The 18,779-nt window shown below is 41.6% G+C and overlaps 1 protein-coding gene across 2 annotated transcripts in view; it reads left to right on the top strand.

Moving 5' to 3' along the window:
- The window catches only part of arfgef1 (ADP-ribosylation factor guanine nucleotide-exchange factor 1 (brefeldin A-inhibited)), a 59,367-nt gene that overhangs the window by 39,086 nt on the left and 1,502 nt on the right, over positions 1-18,779 (top strand). For both annotated transcript variants that reach the window (XM_066642255.1, XM_066642248.1), the window contains 20 exons: positions 476-627; positions 951-1,079; positions 2,069-2,227; positions 2,587-2,731; positions 3,055-3,145; positions 3,231-3,271; positions 3,384-3,553; positions 3,712-3,863; positions 5,002-5,174; positions 6,370-6,530; positions 7,102-7,232; positions 8,070-8,199; positions 8,377-8,512; positions 10,598-10,736; positions 10,844-10,913; positions 12,342-12,462; positions 14,146-14,285; positions 14,728-14,896; positions 15,435-15,573; positions 17,686-17,803. In XM_066642255.1, the coding sequence (XP_066498352.1) occupies positions 476-627; positions 951-1,079; positions 2,069-2,227; positions 2,587-2,731; positions 3,055-3,145; positions 3,231-3,271; positions 3,384-3,553; positions 3,712-3,863; positions 5,002-5,174; positions 6,370-6,530; positions 7,102-7,232; positions 8,070-8,199; positions 8,377-8,512; positions 10,598-10,736; positions 10,844-10,913; positions 12,342-12,462; positions 14,146-14,285; positions 14,728-14,896; positions 15,435-15,573; positions 17,686-17,803 (2,666 nt within the window). The remainder of the gene's footprint in view (positions 1-475; positions 628-950; positions 1,080-2,068; positions 2,228-2,586; positions 2,732-3,054; positions 3,146-3,230; positions 3,272-3,383; positions 3,554-3,711; positions 3,864-5,001; positions 5,175-6,369; positions 6,531-7,101; positions 7,233-8,069; positions 8,200-8,376; positions 8,513-10,597; positions 10,737-10,843; positions 10,914-12,341; positions 12,463-14,145; positions 14,286-14,727; positions 14,897-15,434; positions 15,574-17,685; positions 17,804-18,779) is intronic.

Raw genomic sequence — 18,779 nt, 5'->3', positions numbered from 1 at the left:
TTTCCTCCGGGTGACTGTCTGTGAGGACTGTGGTGTGTTCTCTCTGTGTGTCGCCCTGTGAAGGACTGGCGTCCCCTCCAGGGTGTGTTCCTACCCATAAGACGATCTGGAGCAGTTATTCATAAGGTCACTGTGCTCAATGGCAAGTATCCATTAGAGGAATGTAAAGTTCCAACAGCACTAGGCTTCTGGAGCAGCAGGGCTGTCTTTTTGGATGGAGCACCATCCAACATCAGTATCTGACTTTACTACTGCTCTTGTAAAGGAACAGTATCAAGGGATTTTTATCTGCATATTTCTGTGACTGAGTTGAAAATTTGTCAGTAAAAATGATACCATATATTACAAGTTCTTAGTTTGACTTATTTTGACAAGGCAACAAACCTGAGATAAGTATGTCCTAAGATCAATGGCCTGTTGGCCTGGACCATGAGGAGTATGTTCTTTAAATGCTGTGCTATTGTTTGTGGGTCAGGTGTGGCCAGTGAGAAGCAAAGACGGTTGCTCTACAACGTGGAGATGGAGCAGATGGCGAAGACAGCGAAGGCTCTGATGGAGGCAGTGAGCCACGTTCAGGCTCCGTTTACCAGTGCCACACACCTAGAGCACGTCCGGCCAATGTTTAAGGTGCAGCACACACACACACACACAAACCCACACACATTAATTTAGCTCTAAGCCTTAACCTTTTAAAGCTAGAAAGCACACTTTGTTTATTTTCATACTTACCTGTCGGGGGCGACACCATGATCACGTTTCTCTCTTTTTTAGTAATAGCTTTTTAAGAGCTTGACATCTTAAAGGTGTCTTCTCACAGTCTTTTTCTCTGGAAGCCTTAAGTTTCAGGGTTGGATGCAGAGTTCTCATGGCTCATGGCTTGCAGTTCTACGAGTTCCAGCTCCAAGTACTGTTAAGTTCAGTGAGACTAATGCCTGACCTTTTCCCCGTAGCTGGCCTGGACGCCATTCCTAGCGGCATTCAGTGTGGGCTTGCAAGACTGTGATGACACAGAGGTGGCCTCTCTTTGCCTTGAGGGCATTCGCTGTGCGATCAGGATAGCCTGCATCTTTACCATTCAGGTACAAGCTCTTCTATGTCCCACCCACCAGACATGATCTTCCTGCTGTTTCCTGCCAGTATTTTTTATTCATTTATTTATTTAATACATTTTGCTGGTACTTCTTTCCAAAGGGCAGAGTCTATATTGAGAAACAACACTTCTAAGTTTCTCTGTCATTTCATGTATAATATTCAAATCATTATTTGACACTTAATTAACTAGCGGTCAAGCTGAAGATATCACGAGAGAATGTGGATGTTTTAAGTCTAACGTGCAAACTGGAAGGTCTAAATGCTGCACCGTCATTACATTTGACCTTATCCGACTGTGTTCAGTTTGATGTTGTTGGTTCATTCAAATCCCAGTTTTACCACAATGTTTAGTTTTACGTCCATTTGTGTTGCTTTGCCTTTTTTTTATTTATGCTTTTTATTGTAGAAGAAAGCTACATGCAATTCTCTTACTCCCTTAAAGCCAGAGTTGGCAAATCCTTCCCAGAATTTCTTCCAACTCCCTTGACAGCTCTGAGGCTGGTTTGACGTGATTAGAGAGGCCAGGCAATTGGAATAAATACATTTATGGAGAGAACTTTTACACACAGTTTAACCCTGATATCCTTATATCTTCTCTAGCAACTTCCTTAAACAAAACAAAATGCAACGTTTTCTAATCACTAAATGCTGCCATTTGTTTAGGCACTAGTTTATTTATTCAAAGAGCAAATGTAATAATCTGTTTTGTTGCATAACTTCAAAGCTACTAACTTTTACTCAGTTATTTTCCACCTCTTCAAATCTCTATTGGTTTTATGTTTATTCAGTATTGATTTTGTAATATGTACCCTCACTTACGAAGCATTTCAAGGCATAACCCTGTCTGATCTGATCTGATTAAATCTTACTCTCCCTCTCTGTCTGAGATTAGGAGCTCACCACTGAGAAATATATAATGTAAATGTTTACTTTGATTATTGTTTTTGCACGAAATATTACTCTGTGTTGATTTCAGCTGGAGAGAGATGCCTATGTCCAGGCTCTGGCTCGTTTCACTTTGCTCACTGCGAGCTCAGGCATCACAGAAATGAAGCAGAAGAACATTGATACCATCAAAACCCTCATCACAGTGGCACACACTGATGGGAATTATTTGGGAAACTCCTGGCATGAGGTCAGCTCTTACCACAACTAGCAACTTCTGAACCATACCTAATAACTTCAGACTTTATTATAAAACTAATCATTCATTCATTCATTCATTTATTTTAGTGGTTGGTCTTAAACTTTTTAAAATGCATCTGAATTCATGGTTAGACAAAAAGTGGCTGATTTTAAATGAAAGATCAAAACATAACTAGCTAAAGTCCTAGCTCTTTGCCTGGACCTCATTTAGCTTATTTCTGATTTTCTCTGTCTGTCTGTCTCTGTGTCTGTGTGTCTGTCTCTGCATCTGTGTGCGCTGTCTGTCTGTCTGTGTCTGTCTCTGTGTCTGTGTGTGTCTCTGTGTCTGTGTATGGATGCACCATGCAGATCCTGAAGTGCATTAGTCAGTTGGAGTTGGCTCAGCTCATAGGGACCGGTGTGAAGGCTCGCTACATATCTGGGACAATTCGGAGTAAAGAAGGCCTCATCACCAGCACCAGAGAGCAGACTTCAGACGAGTACCTGGGCCTTGGTCAGTACGAACACCCACACTGATTCATATTGTGATAGACAAAATATTATTTTTTTAGACGAAATATAAATATTAAATTAAAGCTTTAAAATCCTAGTAGTTTAGTACATAACCAGTGTTATTTAAATAATTCTTGTTCATAAAGGAATAAAGAAAATAATGGTGAAATCTTTAGGTAACTTCTGGTGTCAGAAACGTACTCATCTTGTTTTGTAAATTTTTGGAACAGAGCTTAATTCGAAACAAAATTGAGACATATTTCTACTGCTAGATTTTTTATATCATACAGGTGCTCATCCACTTGTGTTGTATTTATTCCACAGTTGGAGGGAATGTTGACAGAAAGCAGATTGCCAGCATACAGGAATCCATCGGAGAGACCAGTTCACAAAGTGTTGTGGTTGCTGTGGACAGGTAAAGTGTCTGTTGGCAAATTATATTTATTAAGATATCTCTGTTTTGCTGTTACTTAGATTTCCTGTATCATTTCCTATTGTAGGATATTCACAGGATCCACTAGATTGGATGGTAATGCTATTGGTAAGTATGATAATGTCAGCAGTTATTATATATAAAACCCCATTGAAATTGTCTTAGAATGATTATTTAATAAAAGCTCATTCCGAATTCTTATTTTTTTTCTCTCCTGCAGTTGATTTCGTCCGTTGGCTGTGTGCTGTGTCCATGGATGAACTGGCCTCCCCAACGCATCCTCGCATGTTTAGCCTGCAGAAGATTGTGGAGATTTCTTACTACAACATGGGGCGCATCAGACTTCAGTGGTCCAGGATCTGGGAGGTGATTGGAGATCATTTCAACAAAGTGAGTACATTTCCACTAACCTGAGCTTTAAAGAGCAGAGCATGGGAAATTGTTCATTCTGTTTCAGGTGTAAGGCATGTTGCCTTGAGACTGTCGCTGTTGGGAGTAGGAAATATTAAGATGGTAAAATCTCTCCATCATTGTTTTTTATCTTGCAGGTTGGTTGTAATCCCAATGAGGATGTTGCTATATTTGCCGTGGATTCACTCAGGCAGCTTTCTATGAAGTTCTTGGAGAAAGGAGAGTTGGCCAATTTCAGGTTTCAGAAGGACTTCTTGAGGCCATTTGAGCATATCATGAAAAAGAACAGGTGAACATTTTACTTTTAATAACTGACCATCGCCCTGCAACAAGAGGTTTAGATTTTAGTTTTCTGACACATATCTGATTGTCTGCTCCTGCAAATTTATAAAATGTAAACTGGCATTAAAAATCCTCTTATTTTTGTATCATGCTATTCATCCCAAAACCTATGCCAAAGGGATGGAAAGTTTAAATGAAAAGACTTTAGATTTCAAGTGTTTCAAAATCTATGTGACACAGGGTGGAGGTAGTGCCAGACCCAAGACATGCACTGCCATTTCCTCCATGTTCCTCAGGGCAAATATATAGGTTGTGCAGCAATACCAGTTATTGAAATGATCTGCTTGTTTGAAAATAATAATAATAAATGTCGTCCATGGGCGTCACGGTGGCACAGCAGGTAGGTGTCGTAGTCACACAACTCCAGGGACCTGGAGGTTGTGGATTCGATTCCCGCTCCGGGTGACTGTCTGTGAGGAGTGTGGTGTGTTCTCCGCGTGTCTGCGTGGGTTTCCTCCGGGTGACTGTCTGTGAGAAGTGTGGTGTGTTCTCCCCGTGTCTGCGTGGGTTTCCTCCGGGTGACTGTCTGTGAGGAGTGTGGTGTGTTCTCTCTGTGTCTGCGTGGGTTTCCTCTCACAGTCCAGAAACACACGTTGGTAGGTGGATTGGCGACTCAAAAGTGTCCGTAGGTGTGAGTGTGTGAGTGAATGTGTGTATGTGTCTGTGTTGCCCTGTGAAGGACTGGCGCCCCCTCCAGGGTGTATTCCTGCCTTGCGCCCAATGATTCCAGGTAGGCTCTGGACCCACCGCGACCCTGAATTGGATAAGGGTTACAGGTAATGAATGAATGAATGTGGTCCATGCTGCTTCTATACGGTGCGGCAAAAAGGGACCTAAGATGCAGGGGAGAGGCAACAAGGAGTTCATCTGGAAATTCAGTGGGGAAAAGTCTGATTTAAATTCAGTTGCTGAAAAATGAAACTAAAGTCAGAGACCCCATGAAACCCTGCAACATACAAAGTGCTTTTTTCTCCTTTGACAAAAGTAAGGCTAGTTTCTTCATTACAGGAGTCCTCCAGACTAAGATGGAGATGCTGTACTTGTGTTTATATGTTATTGACATGTTTGTATTCATCCCCTTACAGGTCGCCCACTATCAGGGACATGGTGGTCCGCTGTATAGCTCAGATGGTGAACTCTCAGGCGGGGAATATTCGTTCGGGCTGGAAGAACATCTTCTCCGTCTTCCACCTGGCAGCATCCGACCAGGACGAGAGCATTGTGGAGCTAGCATTCCAAACCACAGGCCACATAGTCAGTAAGTGACCGTAGTTGTAAATGTAGATACTGGCCAGTCATCCTGCCGGCTCTCGTTGGGAGTATAGACCCCCAATGTTGTTTGCAATGCAACGAGTGTTGGAAAGCCTTTCCCTGGCAAAGTAATGAGTCAGGAGATGCTGGATTGTATGCAGAGGAGATGTTTAATTGGAAAAGAGTGCAGATAACCTAAGTGATCTGCATCTCATCCCCAAGCAGCCTGGGCCTCAACCCCAGCAATCAAGCCTGCCTCACAATCCCAAGCGGTCTGGCTATACCTCAATAGTTAGTTGGTTAAATACAGTAGATTCACCCTTCCCAGCCCCGCTTAAGGTGATATGCAAACATACATACAACTTTGATCCCCAAAAGCCAGCTATAAATGAAGGGGTGAGGGGTGTGATGTTATCACTCCAAAGGTTGTGAGATAAAGAGTCACAAAGAGAGATTTCATTACAAATTAAGGGAAGAGGATCAAAGGGTTTTCTGTGACAAAAGGCAGTAAACTCTACCTATACTTAAAATAAAATAAATCCCTTTATATTCTGCCCAGTTTTGGGACTTATAATGATTCAGCATCAGTTTTCTTTGGACTCTCAAAGTTTCTCCTTATTTCGATGTCATCATTCACCTGTCCTGAAATGAGTTTTCACCTTCTGAGGGCATGTTCTGGTTCATGGCAGATCTCCTTAAATTGTTATTAAATGCACTTTATACAAACTGTTCAGAATAGACTGAGCTCTATTTGTACTGAGCCACATTTGACCAACATTTCTGTGGCCAGAGATCATTCGCCCTAAACCTGAAAAGCAAAAATCTGGTTAGGGTTCTCAAAAAGCACACCATTGTGTTCTTTTGTCAGTTCCTCGTAAAGTGGAGGACGACACGGTGACCTCAGACCTCTCTTCATAACCTAGTAACTGGGGATGGGAGTGGTGCAAATCTGGTGATGTGATGGAGTGGAAAGAGACCTTTACAGATTTAGAAAATGTTTAAACTGCACTTCTGTGATGCATCATCAAAGAAGATATTACTAAAACCACAAATAAACATTACATTTGACGCACTGGCACCTTCATAGACCAGAGAGGGGAACTGTGTGTTTTAAATTAAACAGAGTGCTGAACCTGCACTGTACTGTGTGAAATATCTTGTTGGCATTGTCCAAGCACTCAGTGTTGTGTCCTGTTTTATAGCGAATGTATTCGAGAAGCACTTCCCCGCCACCATCGACTCCTTCCAGGATGCTGTCAAGTGTTTATCAGAATTCGCCTGTAACGCCTCGTTCCCTGACACCAGCATGGAGGCCATTCGTCTGATTCGCCACTGCGCCAAATATGTCTCAGACAGGCCCCAGGTCAGACCTCAGTCTATAACAAATTTCAATTCAAGTGCACTGTCCTCAGAATCTGGATTTTTACATATGAAATATTCTGTGTGTATATTGCACCAGAATAGGCCCTTTTCATGGTTTTAAATACTCCTCAGGCCTAAAATCAAGCGGTGGGAAATGTATTCTTAGTTAAAGTTATTAGGAAAGAATGAATAGTTATTATTTTTATTATTATTATAGATGTTGAAGACTTCTTCCTGGGATGTTTTATTCTGGTATATAATCTGTATTAAAGTACACAGAGGACAGAATCTCTTTCTTTTTAAAGCTTGCGCTTGCCCTGAGCATCAGTTATGGTACAGTATTAAAAGGTTTAGGCTTGTGTGTGTGCTAAGTGTGGATTAGAGAAGTTAGCCTGCAGGATTCCTCAGTTGCCAGATTGAGAGAAACACCAGCTGATCTATAAATCTGACCCAGTCAAAATGGGTTGTGTAGCTTTTCATTAAGTGGAGAGGGAGTGTGCATTTTTTTTTTTTTTTTGTGCAGAATTGTTTTTTGCCACATTAAATCTAAATTAAATTTTCTTTGTTGCCAGGCATTTAAAGACTACACAAGTGATGACATGAATGTAGCTCCAGAAGACCGTGTGTGGGTCCGAGGCTGGTTCCCCATTCTCTTTGAACTCTCCTGCATCATCAACCGGTGCAAACTGGACGTCAGAACCAGGTCAATGGCTCCTACTACCTTGCGTTAATGTGCTGGTGGATAATATATAATATAATATAACTATAATAACTGACAACGTACATGACCTTAATCCAGTATGAAAATTGTGTAGTTTATACTTTTGACAGGTTGCTAGCATTAATTACTGAGTGATTTGAAGGCAGATTGAATCCTCAGCAGGTCAGGTTTCAGTCTGTCAGTAATGATATGACTCTGTAATGAATTTGGTTTGTGTGTAGTTTTTTTTTTTTTTTGCTCTTGAAAACAAATCAAGCTTGCTCAGCAATAGCCAACCCATTCCATCCCACCACTTGCTAAATGAATAAAAGACACAGAAAAACATAGCCGTGAGACAGGTTTATTGTTGTTGAGTGTCCTGTGTTGTAAGATTGAACATCTTGGAATCTGTACAAATTCCGCACATTCTTTATCCTGTACCAGCCGTTTACATTACAATTACATTACATTAAAAAAACTCCTGTAGGAAAATTAATTCAGTGCTAGTGCTTAAGACTTATAACTCTATAATGTTTAGCTTAAGGTTATTGCTCTAAACTGCATTGTGCTAATGTAGCTTGCCTTGCTAAAAGTTCAAGTGCTACTTTTAATCACTGTAGTATTATAAAACTACTGCACCAACATTAAATTAGATCTGAATGAAGAGCCAGTAGATATCAGGCCACCTTATATTCCCACGAACAGAAGTAGGCCTGTTATGTTCCCCTTTGATAAATCCAATAATGCTCTGAAATACAGTTAAAGTGGAGCTCAGCTGTGGTAAGGGCTAACTGAGTGATTTAAGGACTAATTGTGTGTGTGTGTGTGTCTCTTCCTCAGGGGTTTGACTGTAATGTTTGAAGTAATGAAGACATACGGTCACACATATGAAAAACACTGGTGGCAAGACTTATTCCGTATTGTCTTCAGGATTTTTGACAATATGAAGCTGCCAGAGCAGAAAACTGAGGTAAGAAGGCAGCTGGTGTTTATAAATGATAGAACATTATGAAAGTGGAAATAGAAGGGTTTGCTCTGAAAAAAGTAGTCTTTGCTTTGAGGAGCAATGAACAAATGAAGGTAAACAGTATTCTTGCAGTTTATTTGGTTTGCATTCAGAGCCGTGAATAAGCTAATTTCTTTGCAGAAAGCAGAGTGGATGACAACTACCTGTAACCATGCGCTTTATGCCATTTGCGACGTCTTCACACAATACTTTGAGTCTCTAAGCGACGTTCTACTGGACGACATACTCTCTCAGCTTTACTGGTGTGTCCAGCAAGGTGTGAATCTCATCAACACACACACACACACACACACACACACACACACACACACACACACACACAACATGGAGAGGAACTGAAGAACATAACAGTTTGGTTAGTTAGTTGATTTCTACAATAATTATTTCCCGTGCATCTTATTTTAAATTCACTCTGTCTCTAACATTTTTAAAAGTGTTTTATAGATTTAGAGCAAATTAATGATTCTTAAGATCATGAGTTTTTGGAGCGTGAGAGGCACCCGGAGGAAACCCACGCAGACACAGGGAGAACACCACACTCCTCACAGACAGTCACCCGGAAGAAACCCACGCAGACACAGGGAGAACACACCACACTCCTCACAGACAGTCACCCGGAGGAAACCCACGCAGACACAGGGAGAACACACCACACTCCTCACAGACAGTCACCTGGAGGAAACCGACGCAGACACAGGGAGAACACACCACACTCCTCAGACAGTCACCCGGAGGAAACCCACGCAGATACAGGGAGAACACACCACACTCCTCACAGACAGTCACCCGGAGGAAACCCACGCAGACACAGGGAGAACACACCACACTCCTCAGACAGTCACCCGGAAGAAACCCACGCAGACACAGGGAGAACACACCACACTCCTCACAGACAGTCACCTGGAGGAAACCCACGCAGACACAGGGAGAACACACCACACTCCTCAGACAGTCACCCGGAGGAAACTCACGCAGACACAGGGAGAACACACCACACTCCTCACAGACAGTCACCCGGGGGAAACCCACACAGACACAGGGAGAACACACCACACTCCTCACAGACAGTCACCCGGAAGAAACCCACGCAGACACAGGGAGAACACACCACACTCCTCAGACAGTCACCCGGAGGAAACTCACGCAGACACAGGGAGAACACACCACACTCCTCACAGACAGTCACCCGGAGGAAACCCATGCAGACACAGGGAGAACACCACACTCCTCACAGACAGTCACCCGGAAGAAACCCACGCAGACACAGGGAGAACACACCACACTCCTCACAGACAGTCACCCGGAGGAAACCCACGCAGACACAGGGAGAACACACCACACTCCTCACAGACAGTCACCCGGAGGAAACCGACGCAGACACAGGGAGAACACACCACACTCCTCAGACAGTCACCCGGAGGAAACCCACGCAGATACAGGGAGAACACACCACACTCCTCACAGACAGTCACCCGGAGGAAACCCACGCAGACACAGGGAGAACACACCACACTCCTCAGACAGTCACCCGGAAGAAACCCACGCAGACACAGGGAGAACACACCACACTCCTCACAGACAGTCACCTGGAGGAAACCCACGCAGACACAGGGAGAACACACCACACTCCTCAGACAGTCACCCGGAGGAAACTCACGCAGACACAGGGAGAACACACCACACTCCTCACAGACAGTCACCCGGGGGAAACCCACACAGACACAGGGAGAACACACCACACTCCTCACAGACAGTCACCCGGAGGAAACCCACGCAGACACAGGGAGAACACACCACACTCCTCACAGACAGTCACCTGGAGGAAACCCACGCAGATACAGGGAGAACACACCACACTCCTCAGACAGTCACCCGGAGGAAACCCACGCAGACGCAGGGAGAACACACCACACTCCTCACAGACAGTCACCTGGAGGAAACCCACGCAGACACAGGGAGAACACACCACACTCCTCACAGACAGTCACCTGGAGGAAACCCACGCAGATACAGGGAGAACACACCACACTCCTCAGACAGTCACCCGGAGGAAACCCACGCAGACGCAGGGAGAACACACCACACTCCTCACAGACAGTCACCCGGAGCGGGACTCGAACCCACAATCACCAGGTCCCTGGAGCTGTGTGACTGTGAAACTATGAATAAATTAAAGAAAGGGAAATGAATAAATGAATGATGTTCAAAATGATGTTCTTTTACTAAAAAAAATTAATTAAATTAAAAAATTAATTGTATAATTTTAAATGAAGGAATGACACACTGGATTATTCAGATTGATCCATGCTTCGTGCTCCACACACGTCTTATTCTTTAACAGATAACGAGCAGCTGGCCCGGTCAGGTACTAACTGTCTGGAGAATGTGGTTATTCTGAATGGAGAGAAGTTCACACCAGAGACTTGGGATAAAACCTGCAACTGCATGCTGGACATCTTCAAAACCACCATCCCACACCTGTGAGTCCTTCTTTCTGCAGAGACGATCAAACCCGATCTGCTGTGAGTCTGAGAGATCTGTTCTGTTTAAGGTGGATTAGATAATGTTTATTCTGTCCTGCCCTCAGGTTGCTGACATGGCGACCCGCAGGTGTGGGCGGAGATCATATCACACAGCTGGACGTGGACAAACATCTGGTAGGAAAACTGCAGCTCTCTTCCCAGCAGAACCAAAAGGAGTAGTTATTTTCAGTTTAGAAGAAAATTAATAGGGTTTTCTTTGAATATCTTTTTCTACTGCTCTGGAATCAGTTTGTTTAGCTCTTAGATGTCTAGTAGTATCAGTGTGCTAAAGCATCTACATGTGATTTTCATGATCAGTGTTTGTCAGATTTAAAATGTCTTCTGTTCTACTTGCACACACAAGTGTAGTTTAAATGTGTTTAATATATAATTTGAAAGTTCAGAGTCTGGATCATTCCACACAGTTCTCCTTCTTGTTGCATTGTTACTTCTGAATATTAATGGCATTAATTAATTAATTCTGATGTTTATATAGTTCTATGTTGTAAATATATAGCTTTATGTCCTCATTAATTTTAAGGGTGTATTTAAAACCGTTTCAGTGATCAAGACTGATGCGTCCATTTCCTTTTTAAAACTCAAGATTAGATAATACTTTATTGTTAGATCCAAGATCTGAAATTTGTGTTGCATAAAAGCAGTAGCTCTGTTAAAACACAATACATTAACATTACAATTAACATTAAAACACAGACCTAAAAAAATAAATTCACTCGCATTGTAACAGCTTTCATCGATATGAGTTAAGCTCTTTGTTCCGTTTAAGAATTGACTGATGTACAAAAGAATGTTTCAGTCTAAACTCATTCAACGGTGGAACACTATCGTCATAGAGACGGAAGAGGTACATATTCACTGTTAAAGACATGATTAGAATCAGAAATTGTGTTTTTAGACAGCTGCATTGTGTTGTTACAGATGTAGACAAACAGCTGTACCACACAGCATCACAATACTGCAGAACACTCCGAATAACAGCAGTATAAAACAATGAGTATCTGCCGAGTAGCTCCAAAAGACCGGAGGTGACAAAGAAAATAAATTCTCTTTTAAATTTTTTTTACAGATGTAGTCAGTATGATGTTGCTATGATAGAGTGGCATGAGTCATTACACCAAGATAAGACTGCGCCTGTTTAATTATTTCATTAATGATAAAGGAACAATTGATTTTAGGCCAAACAGAATTTCTTCTGTTTTCTTTGCGTATATTTCTAGAGCATTGTTTTTGCTGCATGTGACCACTTTGTTAACCCCCTGTTGGTGCAGATCGGGGCTGTCAGAGTCGTTTAATAATGCCATCAGAATATTTTAGAACATATTGATTATTTGTAGTTGAATGACAATCGTCTGTGTGTAAAGTAAAGAGCAAAGCAGAACTCACGCAGCCCTGAGGTGCACCAACACTGGCTGAAAGAGCAGAAGAAAGAGTCTTGTTCACTTTAACCAGCTGGACTCTATTTGTAAGAAAAGATGGCATCCAAGACAGCGTCAGTGTCAATGTATTAGTTGAATAATCTCTTAATCAATGTGGGGATTTCAGGACTCCTTGTCTCAAAAGTCTGTGGACATCAATTCTCGAGCAGAGGATCAGCAGTCAGTCAGCAGCATGGAGAGAGCGCTGGCGGAGAACCGGAGGCACAGTCAGTACAGTGTGGTCTCAGGCAAGTTCAGCGTTCACCGCTGGTGCAGAAGAATCATGGTGTCTGCGGATCCTTCAAAAGTCTAAAAATAAGGCCTTAAAATGTCTTAACATCATCTCCCAAAAGACTATAAAATGCCATGGACAGTAAATATTTTTTTATCCGATTTACGCACATCGCATTTCGCAGTTTCCGGATTTTTAAATGCACATAAGCGTAATGTTTTTAGGGCAGACTAACTGGCTCTGACCGGTGCTATATTCAGCTACATTCTTCTCTTGAGTTTTGCAAGAGGAGACGGTACTGTAGACATCAGGAACTGTCAATTGAACAAAAACAGGTTGGATAACCCCAAATTTGAATGTGGTTAAGCCAAGTTCAAGGCAATCAGTGAAAGGCACATTAGTTTAAAATCACAGACATGTCTAAGTCTCTTTTAGTGGTGATCATGGACTCTTAAATGCAATGCGTCCCAGTGCCCCCTAAAATTAAGAATAAAACGACACAATTTTTTGTTTGTGTTTTAAATGTTTCTAAATAAAATTAAATGGATATATATATATATATATATATATATATATATATATATATATATATATATATATATATATATATATATATATTAGTGCTGGGCGAAATTAGTGCATATCAAGATCACAATTACTGGTACATTTTACCATGATTAAGATTAATGAATAATATTCATTACATTTTACTTTTTGACTTTGTTTTAGTCAAACACAGCACGCCCAAACCACAGACGCTGCTCAATCACTTTGTCAGCTTCAGCATTTAGGTTGCTTCCTTGTGGCACATAGGGGCAGATTCACTACGTCTTGGTCGCTTGGTTTTAAAGGGACAGTACATGAACATACACTGAATTATAATTTAAAAAAACAACAGTTATTGATATAATCGATATAGACAAGATTATGTCGATTAGAAGTTCTGAATGTCAATTTCGATTCATTTTCAATAAATTGTCCCGCCCTAATTATTATTATTACTGTTATCTATCAGTGATTTGCTGCATTTAGATTTTTAAATTAACGGAACACACCTTTCACTTATATATAACAATTTGTTCATAAGATATTACAGTTTATCTGATTTAAATCTAAATTATTCCAAATTGTTCTCCTGGTCATAGCACCCCACAGCAGTATTTAATGTGCTCTGCGCCCCTACAGTTCAGACCCTAGAATTTCCTTTTTAAAATATTAGTTACTCAGAAAATACAGGAATCACATACTCACTGTAAAGTCTGTAAACATGGCATTAGTGCAGTGTGCTTTTTGTTGTTTTGCTATTGTGATCCTGTTCTTTTGAAATCGTGCTTAAGATGTTTTTGTAATTATTGATCAGTTTAAACAAGCAACGATTCACTTTTACCAGTAAAATCTAGTATTTTTAGAGAAAATATTTTTTGAAATGTTTCACATTGGATGTCTTTATGCTCCACAGCATGGAGGTAGCCATGTTTAGAAAAGATGTAGTAGAGAATTTCTGATACCTCCAAGCCACTGGATGTCAGCATAATTACTGTTTCAAAACATGAGGAAACATCACTGTAGACAATGCCTCCTTCTTTGGATTCTGCATCAGTTTACTGTCACATGGCTCTGAAGTGACCAGCTGAGTCATAGTGAGGGTTTTACTAAGAGTGTTTTTTTTGTGTGTGTGTGTGTGTCTGTCTGTCTGCAGAAGCCCAGGAGCAGCGGCTCTTTGCAGCATTACTCATAAAGTGTGTGGTGCAGCTGGAGCTCATCCAGACCATCGACAACATTGTCTTCTTCCCAGCCACCAGCAAGAAAGAGGACGCTGAAAATTTTGCAGCTGCGCAGGTTCTCAACCACATGCTTAAATGAATGGTTCTGCAGAACATCCAGTTTACCCCTTTCCCTTCATCCCAAATATAATGAAATGGACTCAAATCCACAAAAAAATAATTATTTATTAAACTTTATTTTAACTCCAGGTTTAAAAATGATCAAGACCCAAATTATCATCAAGACCAATTACATCAAATTTCACCACAAGTGAATTTTAAACACTCTGTAAAACGCTCTTTACAAAAATAAAATACGGCAACATGCCCTGTTGGTCCAGAGTGTAAAACTAGGCATGAAAACTAAGAATGAAATGTTAACACTAGGCTGCCAAATACACTTCTGTTTGCCGTACGAAAACACAGAGATTAGATCAAGTGCAAAGAAGGGACCATTTCTAATATATATATATATATGTGTGTGTGTGTGTGTGTGTGTGTGTGTGTCTTGAATGCAGAGAGATGTTCCGGATGCCGATGTGCATGTGGAGACGCAGGACCAGGGAATGTACCGCTACCTGACCTCTGAGCAGCTTTTCAAACTGCTGGACTGTCTGCTGGAGTCCCATAGCTTCGCAAAGGCCTTCAACTCTAACAATGAGCAGAGAACCGCCCTGTGGAAGGCTGGTCAGCATTTATTTTCAGCCTATTTAGTGTCCTTGGTGTCTGTGTGTTAAAAATGGCCATATGTTTATACTGTGTATGACAACACCTGTGGATACACATGACCAGAAACACCTTCAGATTCTCAGATAAAGTCACTCTGACTTCTGTGATGAGAAATGACCAGTTGCAGAGACTGTTTTCACGATGACACCTAGTTTCCACCATGACTGCAAACGCCTCAAAAATCAGAGGCTCTTCAATAACAATTCAGAAGTATTAAGTCCTCAGATGTTGGGTTCCTATCACTGCCACAATTAAAAATTCAGAACCTTTTTTTTGTATCCTCAAGTGACATTGTTTACATCCTCACTATATACTGAAATTCCACTTCAGGAAAGTTCTGAATTTCTGAAGGTTCAGAGCCGACATATGATCCACCCTCTTGCTTTGTGTAATGGTAGGTGTTTTTAAGAGTTTCTGGATCGTCTGCTACTCTACACAACCTGTTGTGTGTGTGTGTGTGTGTGTGTGTGTGTGTGTGTGTGTGTGTGTGTGTCAGGTTTCAAAGGAAAGTCCAAGCCCAATCTCCTGAAGCAGGAGACGAGCAGCTTGGCTTGTGGGCTGCGGATTCTTTTCCGTATGTACAAGGACCCCAGCAGACAGGACGCCTGGGAGGAGGTGCAGAAACGCCTGCTCAAGTAAGACATCCCTGGCTCAACTATAGACACACACTCAGCCCATGTGCCCTCACACACACTCCCCCTTTCCCCAGCTCTTCTTATTACAGAGCTGCCAATACTTTGAGTCCACGTTCCTCTGTTCCTCAAGTAAAGAAAATCTTTAATATTTGGTCTCGGGAAGAGAATATTTTGTATTTCGTAAACGAAATACATCTTTCTTGTGGTTTTTATTGCGTGGTTTTGCAAAATGCCTGCAAAGATGTGATGTTTCACGACCATCGGACCGTACACAGACAGTGATTCAGAGCACAGATGAATACGGTCGGATAAAGGCTTGTTAAGGAAAGTTTCTCTCTGCCAAATGAATGCTATTTTAAATAGCCTTTGCTGAGCATCAAACAGGTATTTGAAGATGCTGGTCTCACTGGAATCTCAAGGACCTCTGGATGAAGGATCCTCCACAGGCTGAGAGTTGTGCATAAAGCCAGTCCTAACCAAAGCTCTTTAGGGATAAGGTTAGCAGTGGGCAAATATATCAGATTTTGAGGGTTCATTTTGACCCATTATCTTTTCAGTGAAACTGATTTGCATAATTATTTTGCATTTTTCTTAAATATGAATAAATCCATAGTATTTCCACTTGTAATAACACCCACATTGTGATATATTTGCTGACGGTTAAGACAATCTTAATCGTACTGTAGAGAAAAGACAAACCCTGGCACGTGCCTGGAGCCACAAGCTGAAGTGCACTTTGCAACATATTATCTTTCTTTAACGTGGAGTATATCTGAGTGAAACGGGACTGCTGATGCGGGCGGGATATGTTTATACATCGAGATTTGATTGGATGGTGTTTTCAGAAATTATTTGTTTGAATGGTTTATTTACTGCTTCATTTCACTCCATTTGGGGAAACTCAAATATATCTTACTTTTATCGCTTTATGCCTTAACTATTTTACGTTTCCCACTTACCTTCAGTCCAAACAATGCCCTGAAATACCTCTAGCATGTTTTATTCATTATTCCACACTTATCAAAATCAAACCAGCAGGCTCAGCCCAATGGTTGTGTTCCTGACCATGTGGCGAGGAGTCGACTCTGTGTACTGACCACGAGCTAAGCCTGTTTTCTCATTAAATGGTTGCTACAGCCTGTGTTCAAATTCTGAGCTTATTATCAGTTATGTGTGGTTCTTGTGAAACATCATGGTGTTTTACAGGAAGAAAATTCACTATTTTTAAAGGTATATTGCCATAATTTGATTATTCAGCCCTTAAATATTAGTGGTGCAATATCGTGCAATATCAGTTTCACCTGTAACCTCTTAACATTGAGAGTGAGTGTCTCTGTGAAAAGGACAGACTACACTAAGAGATTATTCCAAATAAGTTTAGCTTTAATGAGTAGCACATTAAGAAACTCCCTCTTAAATAAAGTGTGAGTGGTAGATGCAGAGAACAGAAAGTTGTTGCTCAATTTGGTATTCACTGCTTTATTATTTTGAATGGAGGACCCCCCGCGACCCTAAATTGGATAAGCGGTTACAGATAATGGATGGATGGATGGAAGTGTGGGACAGGAGTGGCATCTGTGTTGGTGCTGGATTCACTGAGGGAACTCGAGCACTTCTTTGAATGAAAATTGGGACACTAGAACTTTGCAGATTTGTGGGTACACACAAATAAGGACTGGGATGTGAGACTGAGCCTAAATGTTCTTGTACTTCCTTTTCCAGCTGAGACACAGCAAAACAGACTGTGTCTACATTTGTTTATTTGGAAAAGTGTGTGTGTGATCCCAGAGGGGCACTGGAGCCTTTTAAAGGAGATTTAGCAGGTGATTTAGGTCGTAGAGATTGGACTGAGTAGGAGGCACAAGGGCAGAAGGGATTACACAAATGTAAAAAGGGCAAATGTGGCACATTCAGCTGTTTGATGTTCACGGAATGTGTTTAGATGCCGTTCTGGACACTGAGACTTTCTATGGGATTCTTGGGCTAACAGGTAGTCCAGGTAATGTCCAGTACGTATGTTGTGTTGCGTTCACACGTACGAAAAGTGCTGGGTTACTGTGAATGTGTGAAGTATGTGCACTCATGCTGTGTGTGTTTTGTGCTCTGCTGCAGTGTGTGTAGCGATGCAGTGGCATATTTCCTAACTCTGACATCAGAGAGTCACCGTGAGGCCTGGACCAACCTGCTGCTCCTCTTCCTCACCAATGTGCTGAAGATCAGCAACGATAGGGTGAGGACACAATCTTGATGATGATAAGTGACAGTGCCAAGTTCTTCACACTGAACTTATAAAAAGGGTTTCAGCCTAGAACTCTGAGCAGGGCCATACATCAGAAAATATAAATCATGTTCAAAGGCAAAAAACAGGACCTGGGGCAACAGGTGAGTCATCACTGAGCCCAGATCATTTCCTCCTGCCTCCAGGTGCGTCTGTGTAATCTGAGTGTGGTTAGTGTCTACCTCTTCCATAGTCTTCTTAATATTTACAGCAAGAACTCATAAGAATGATGAGCAGATGTCATGTTAAGAGCAGAGATGAGGGTGTAATCACACTCATGATGACAAATTGAGAGTTAGGAGGAATCATGAGAAACGTAATGATAATCTTGTGTATATTGGTTATATTGATTATTTTCTTTCGGTTATGGCCCCATTGTGTGTTCATGTACTGTCCCTTTAAAATCATGCTACCGCGCTGTAGTCACGTGATTCTAACCCTATCTGCCACATGGAAGCATACTAAATGCAGAGACTGATCGAGTGACTTGAGCAGCGTCTGTGGTTTGGAAAAATGAGAGGAATAAGCTCTCAGCATCGTTAAAAATAAAAATAACCCATATTAAATACTGAAGTATATTTACAGCACAAGCCTTGTCACTGAACTCTGAGGGTCAAAAAAATACAAAAACAAAATAATTGTTCATTAATCGTGATATTGATTTGCGCTCATATCGCCCAGCACTAGTGGAGGCTTCCTACTTTTTTCATTATTTTCAACTGGTCCCTATGAATATTTGATTGCATTCAGCCACAACAGCAAACTGAAGGTGCTCTAGAATGCAGTTCCCCTTCTCTGAAGCCCAAATCTGGGGGTTTTATGCTCCCCTAGCTGACTGGTATTGAGAATTGTGAGCTTAGGCTGTTCCACATAGACACATTAAGCTGTGTGAAAGCATAAATGAACTGCATGTAGAAGAAGTCTGTTC

This window comes from Hoplias malabaricus, chromosome 1, assembly GCF_029633855.1.
Source record: "Hoplias malabaricus isolate fHopMal1 chromosome 1, fHopMal1.hap1, whole genome shotgun sequence".
Lineage (NCBI taxonomy): Eukaryota > Metazoa > Chordata > Actinopteri > Characiformes > Erythrinidae > Hoplias > Hoplias malabaricus.
Note: the sequence above shows the minus strand (reverse complement) of the source record. Positions and strands in the feature narration are given on the sequence as shown.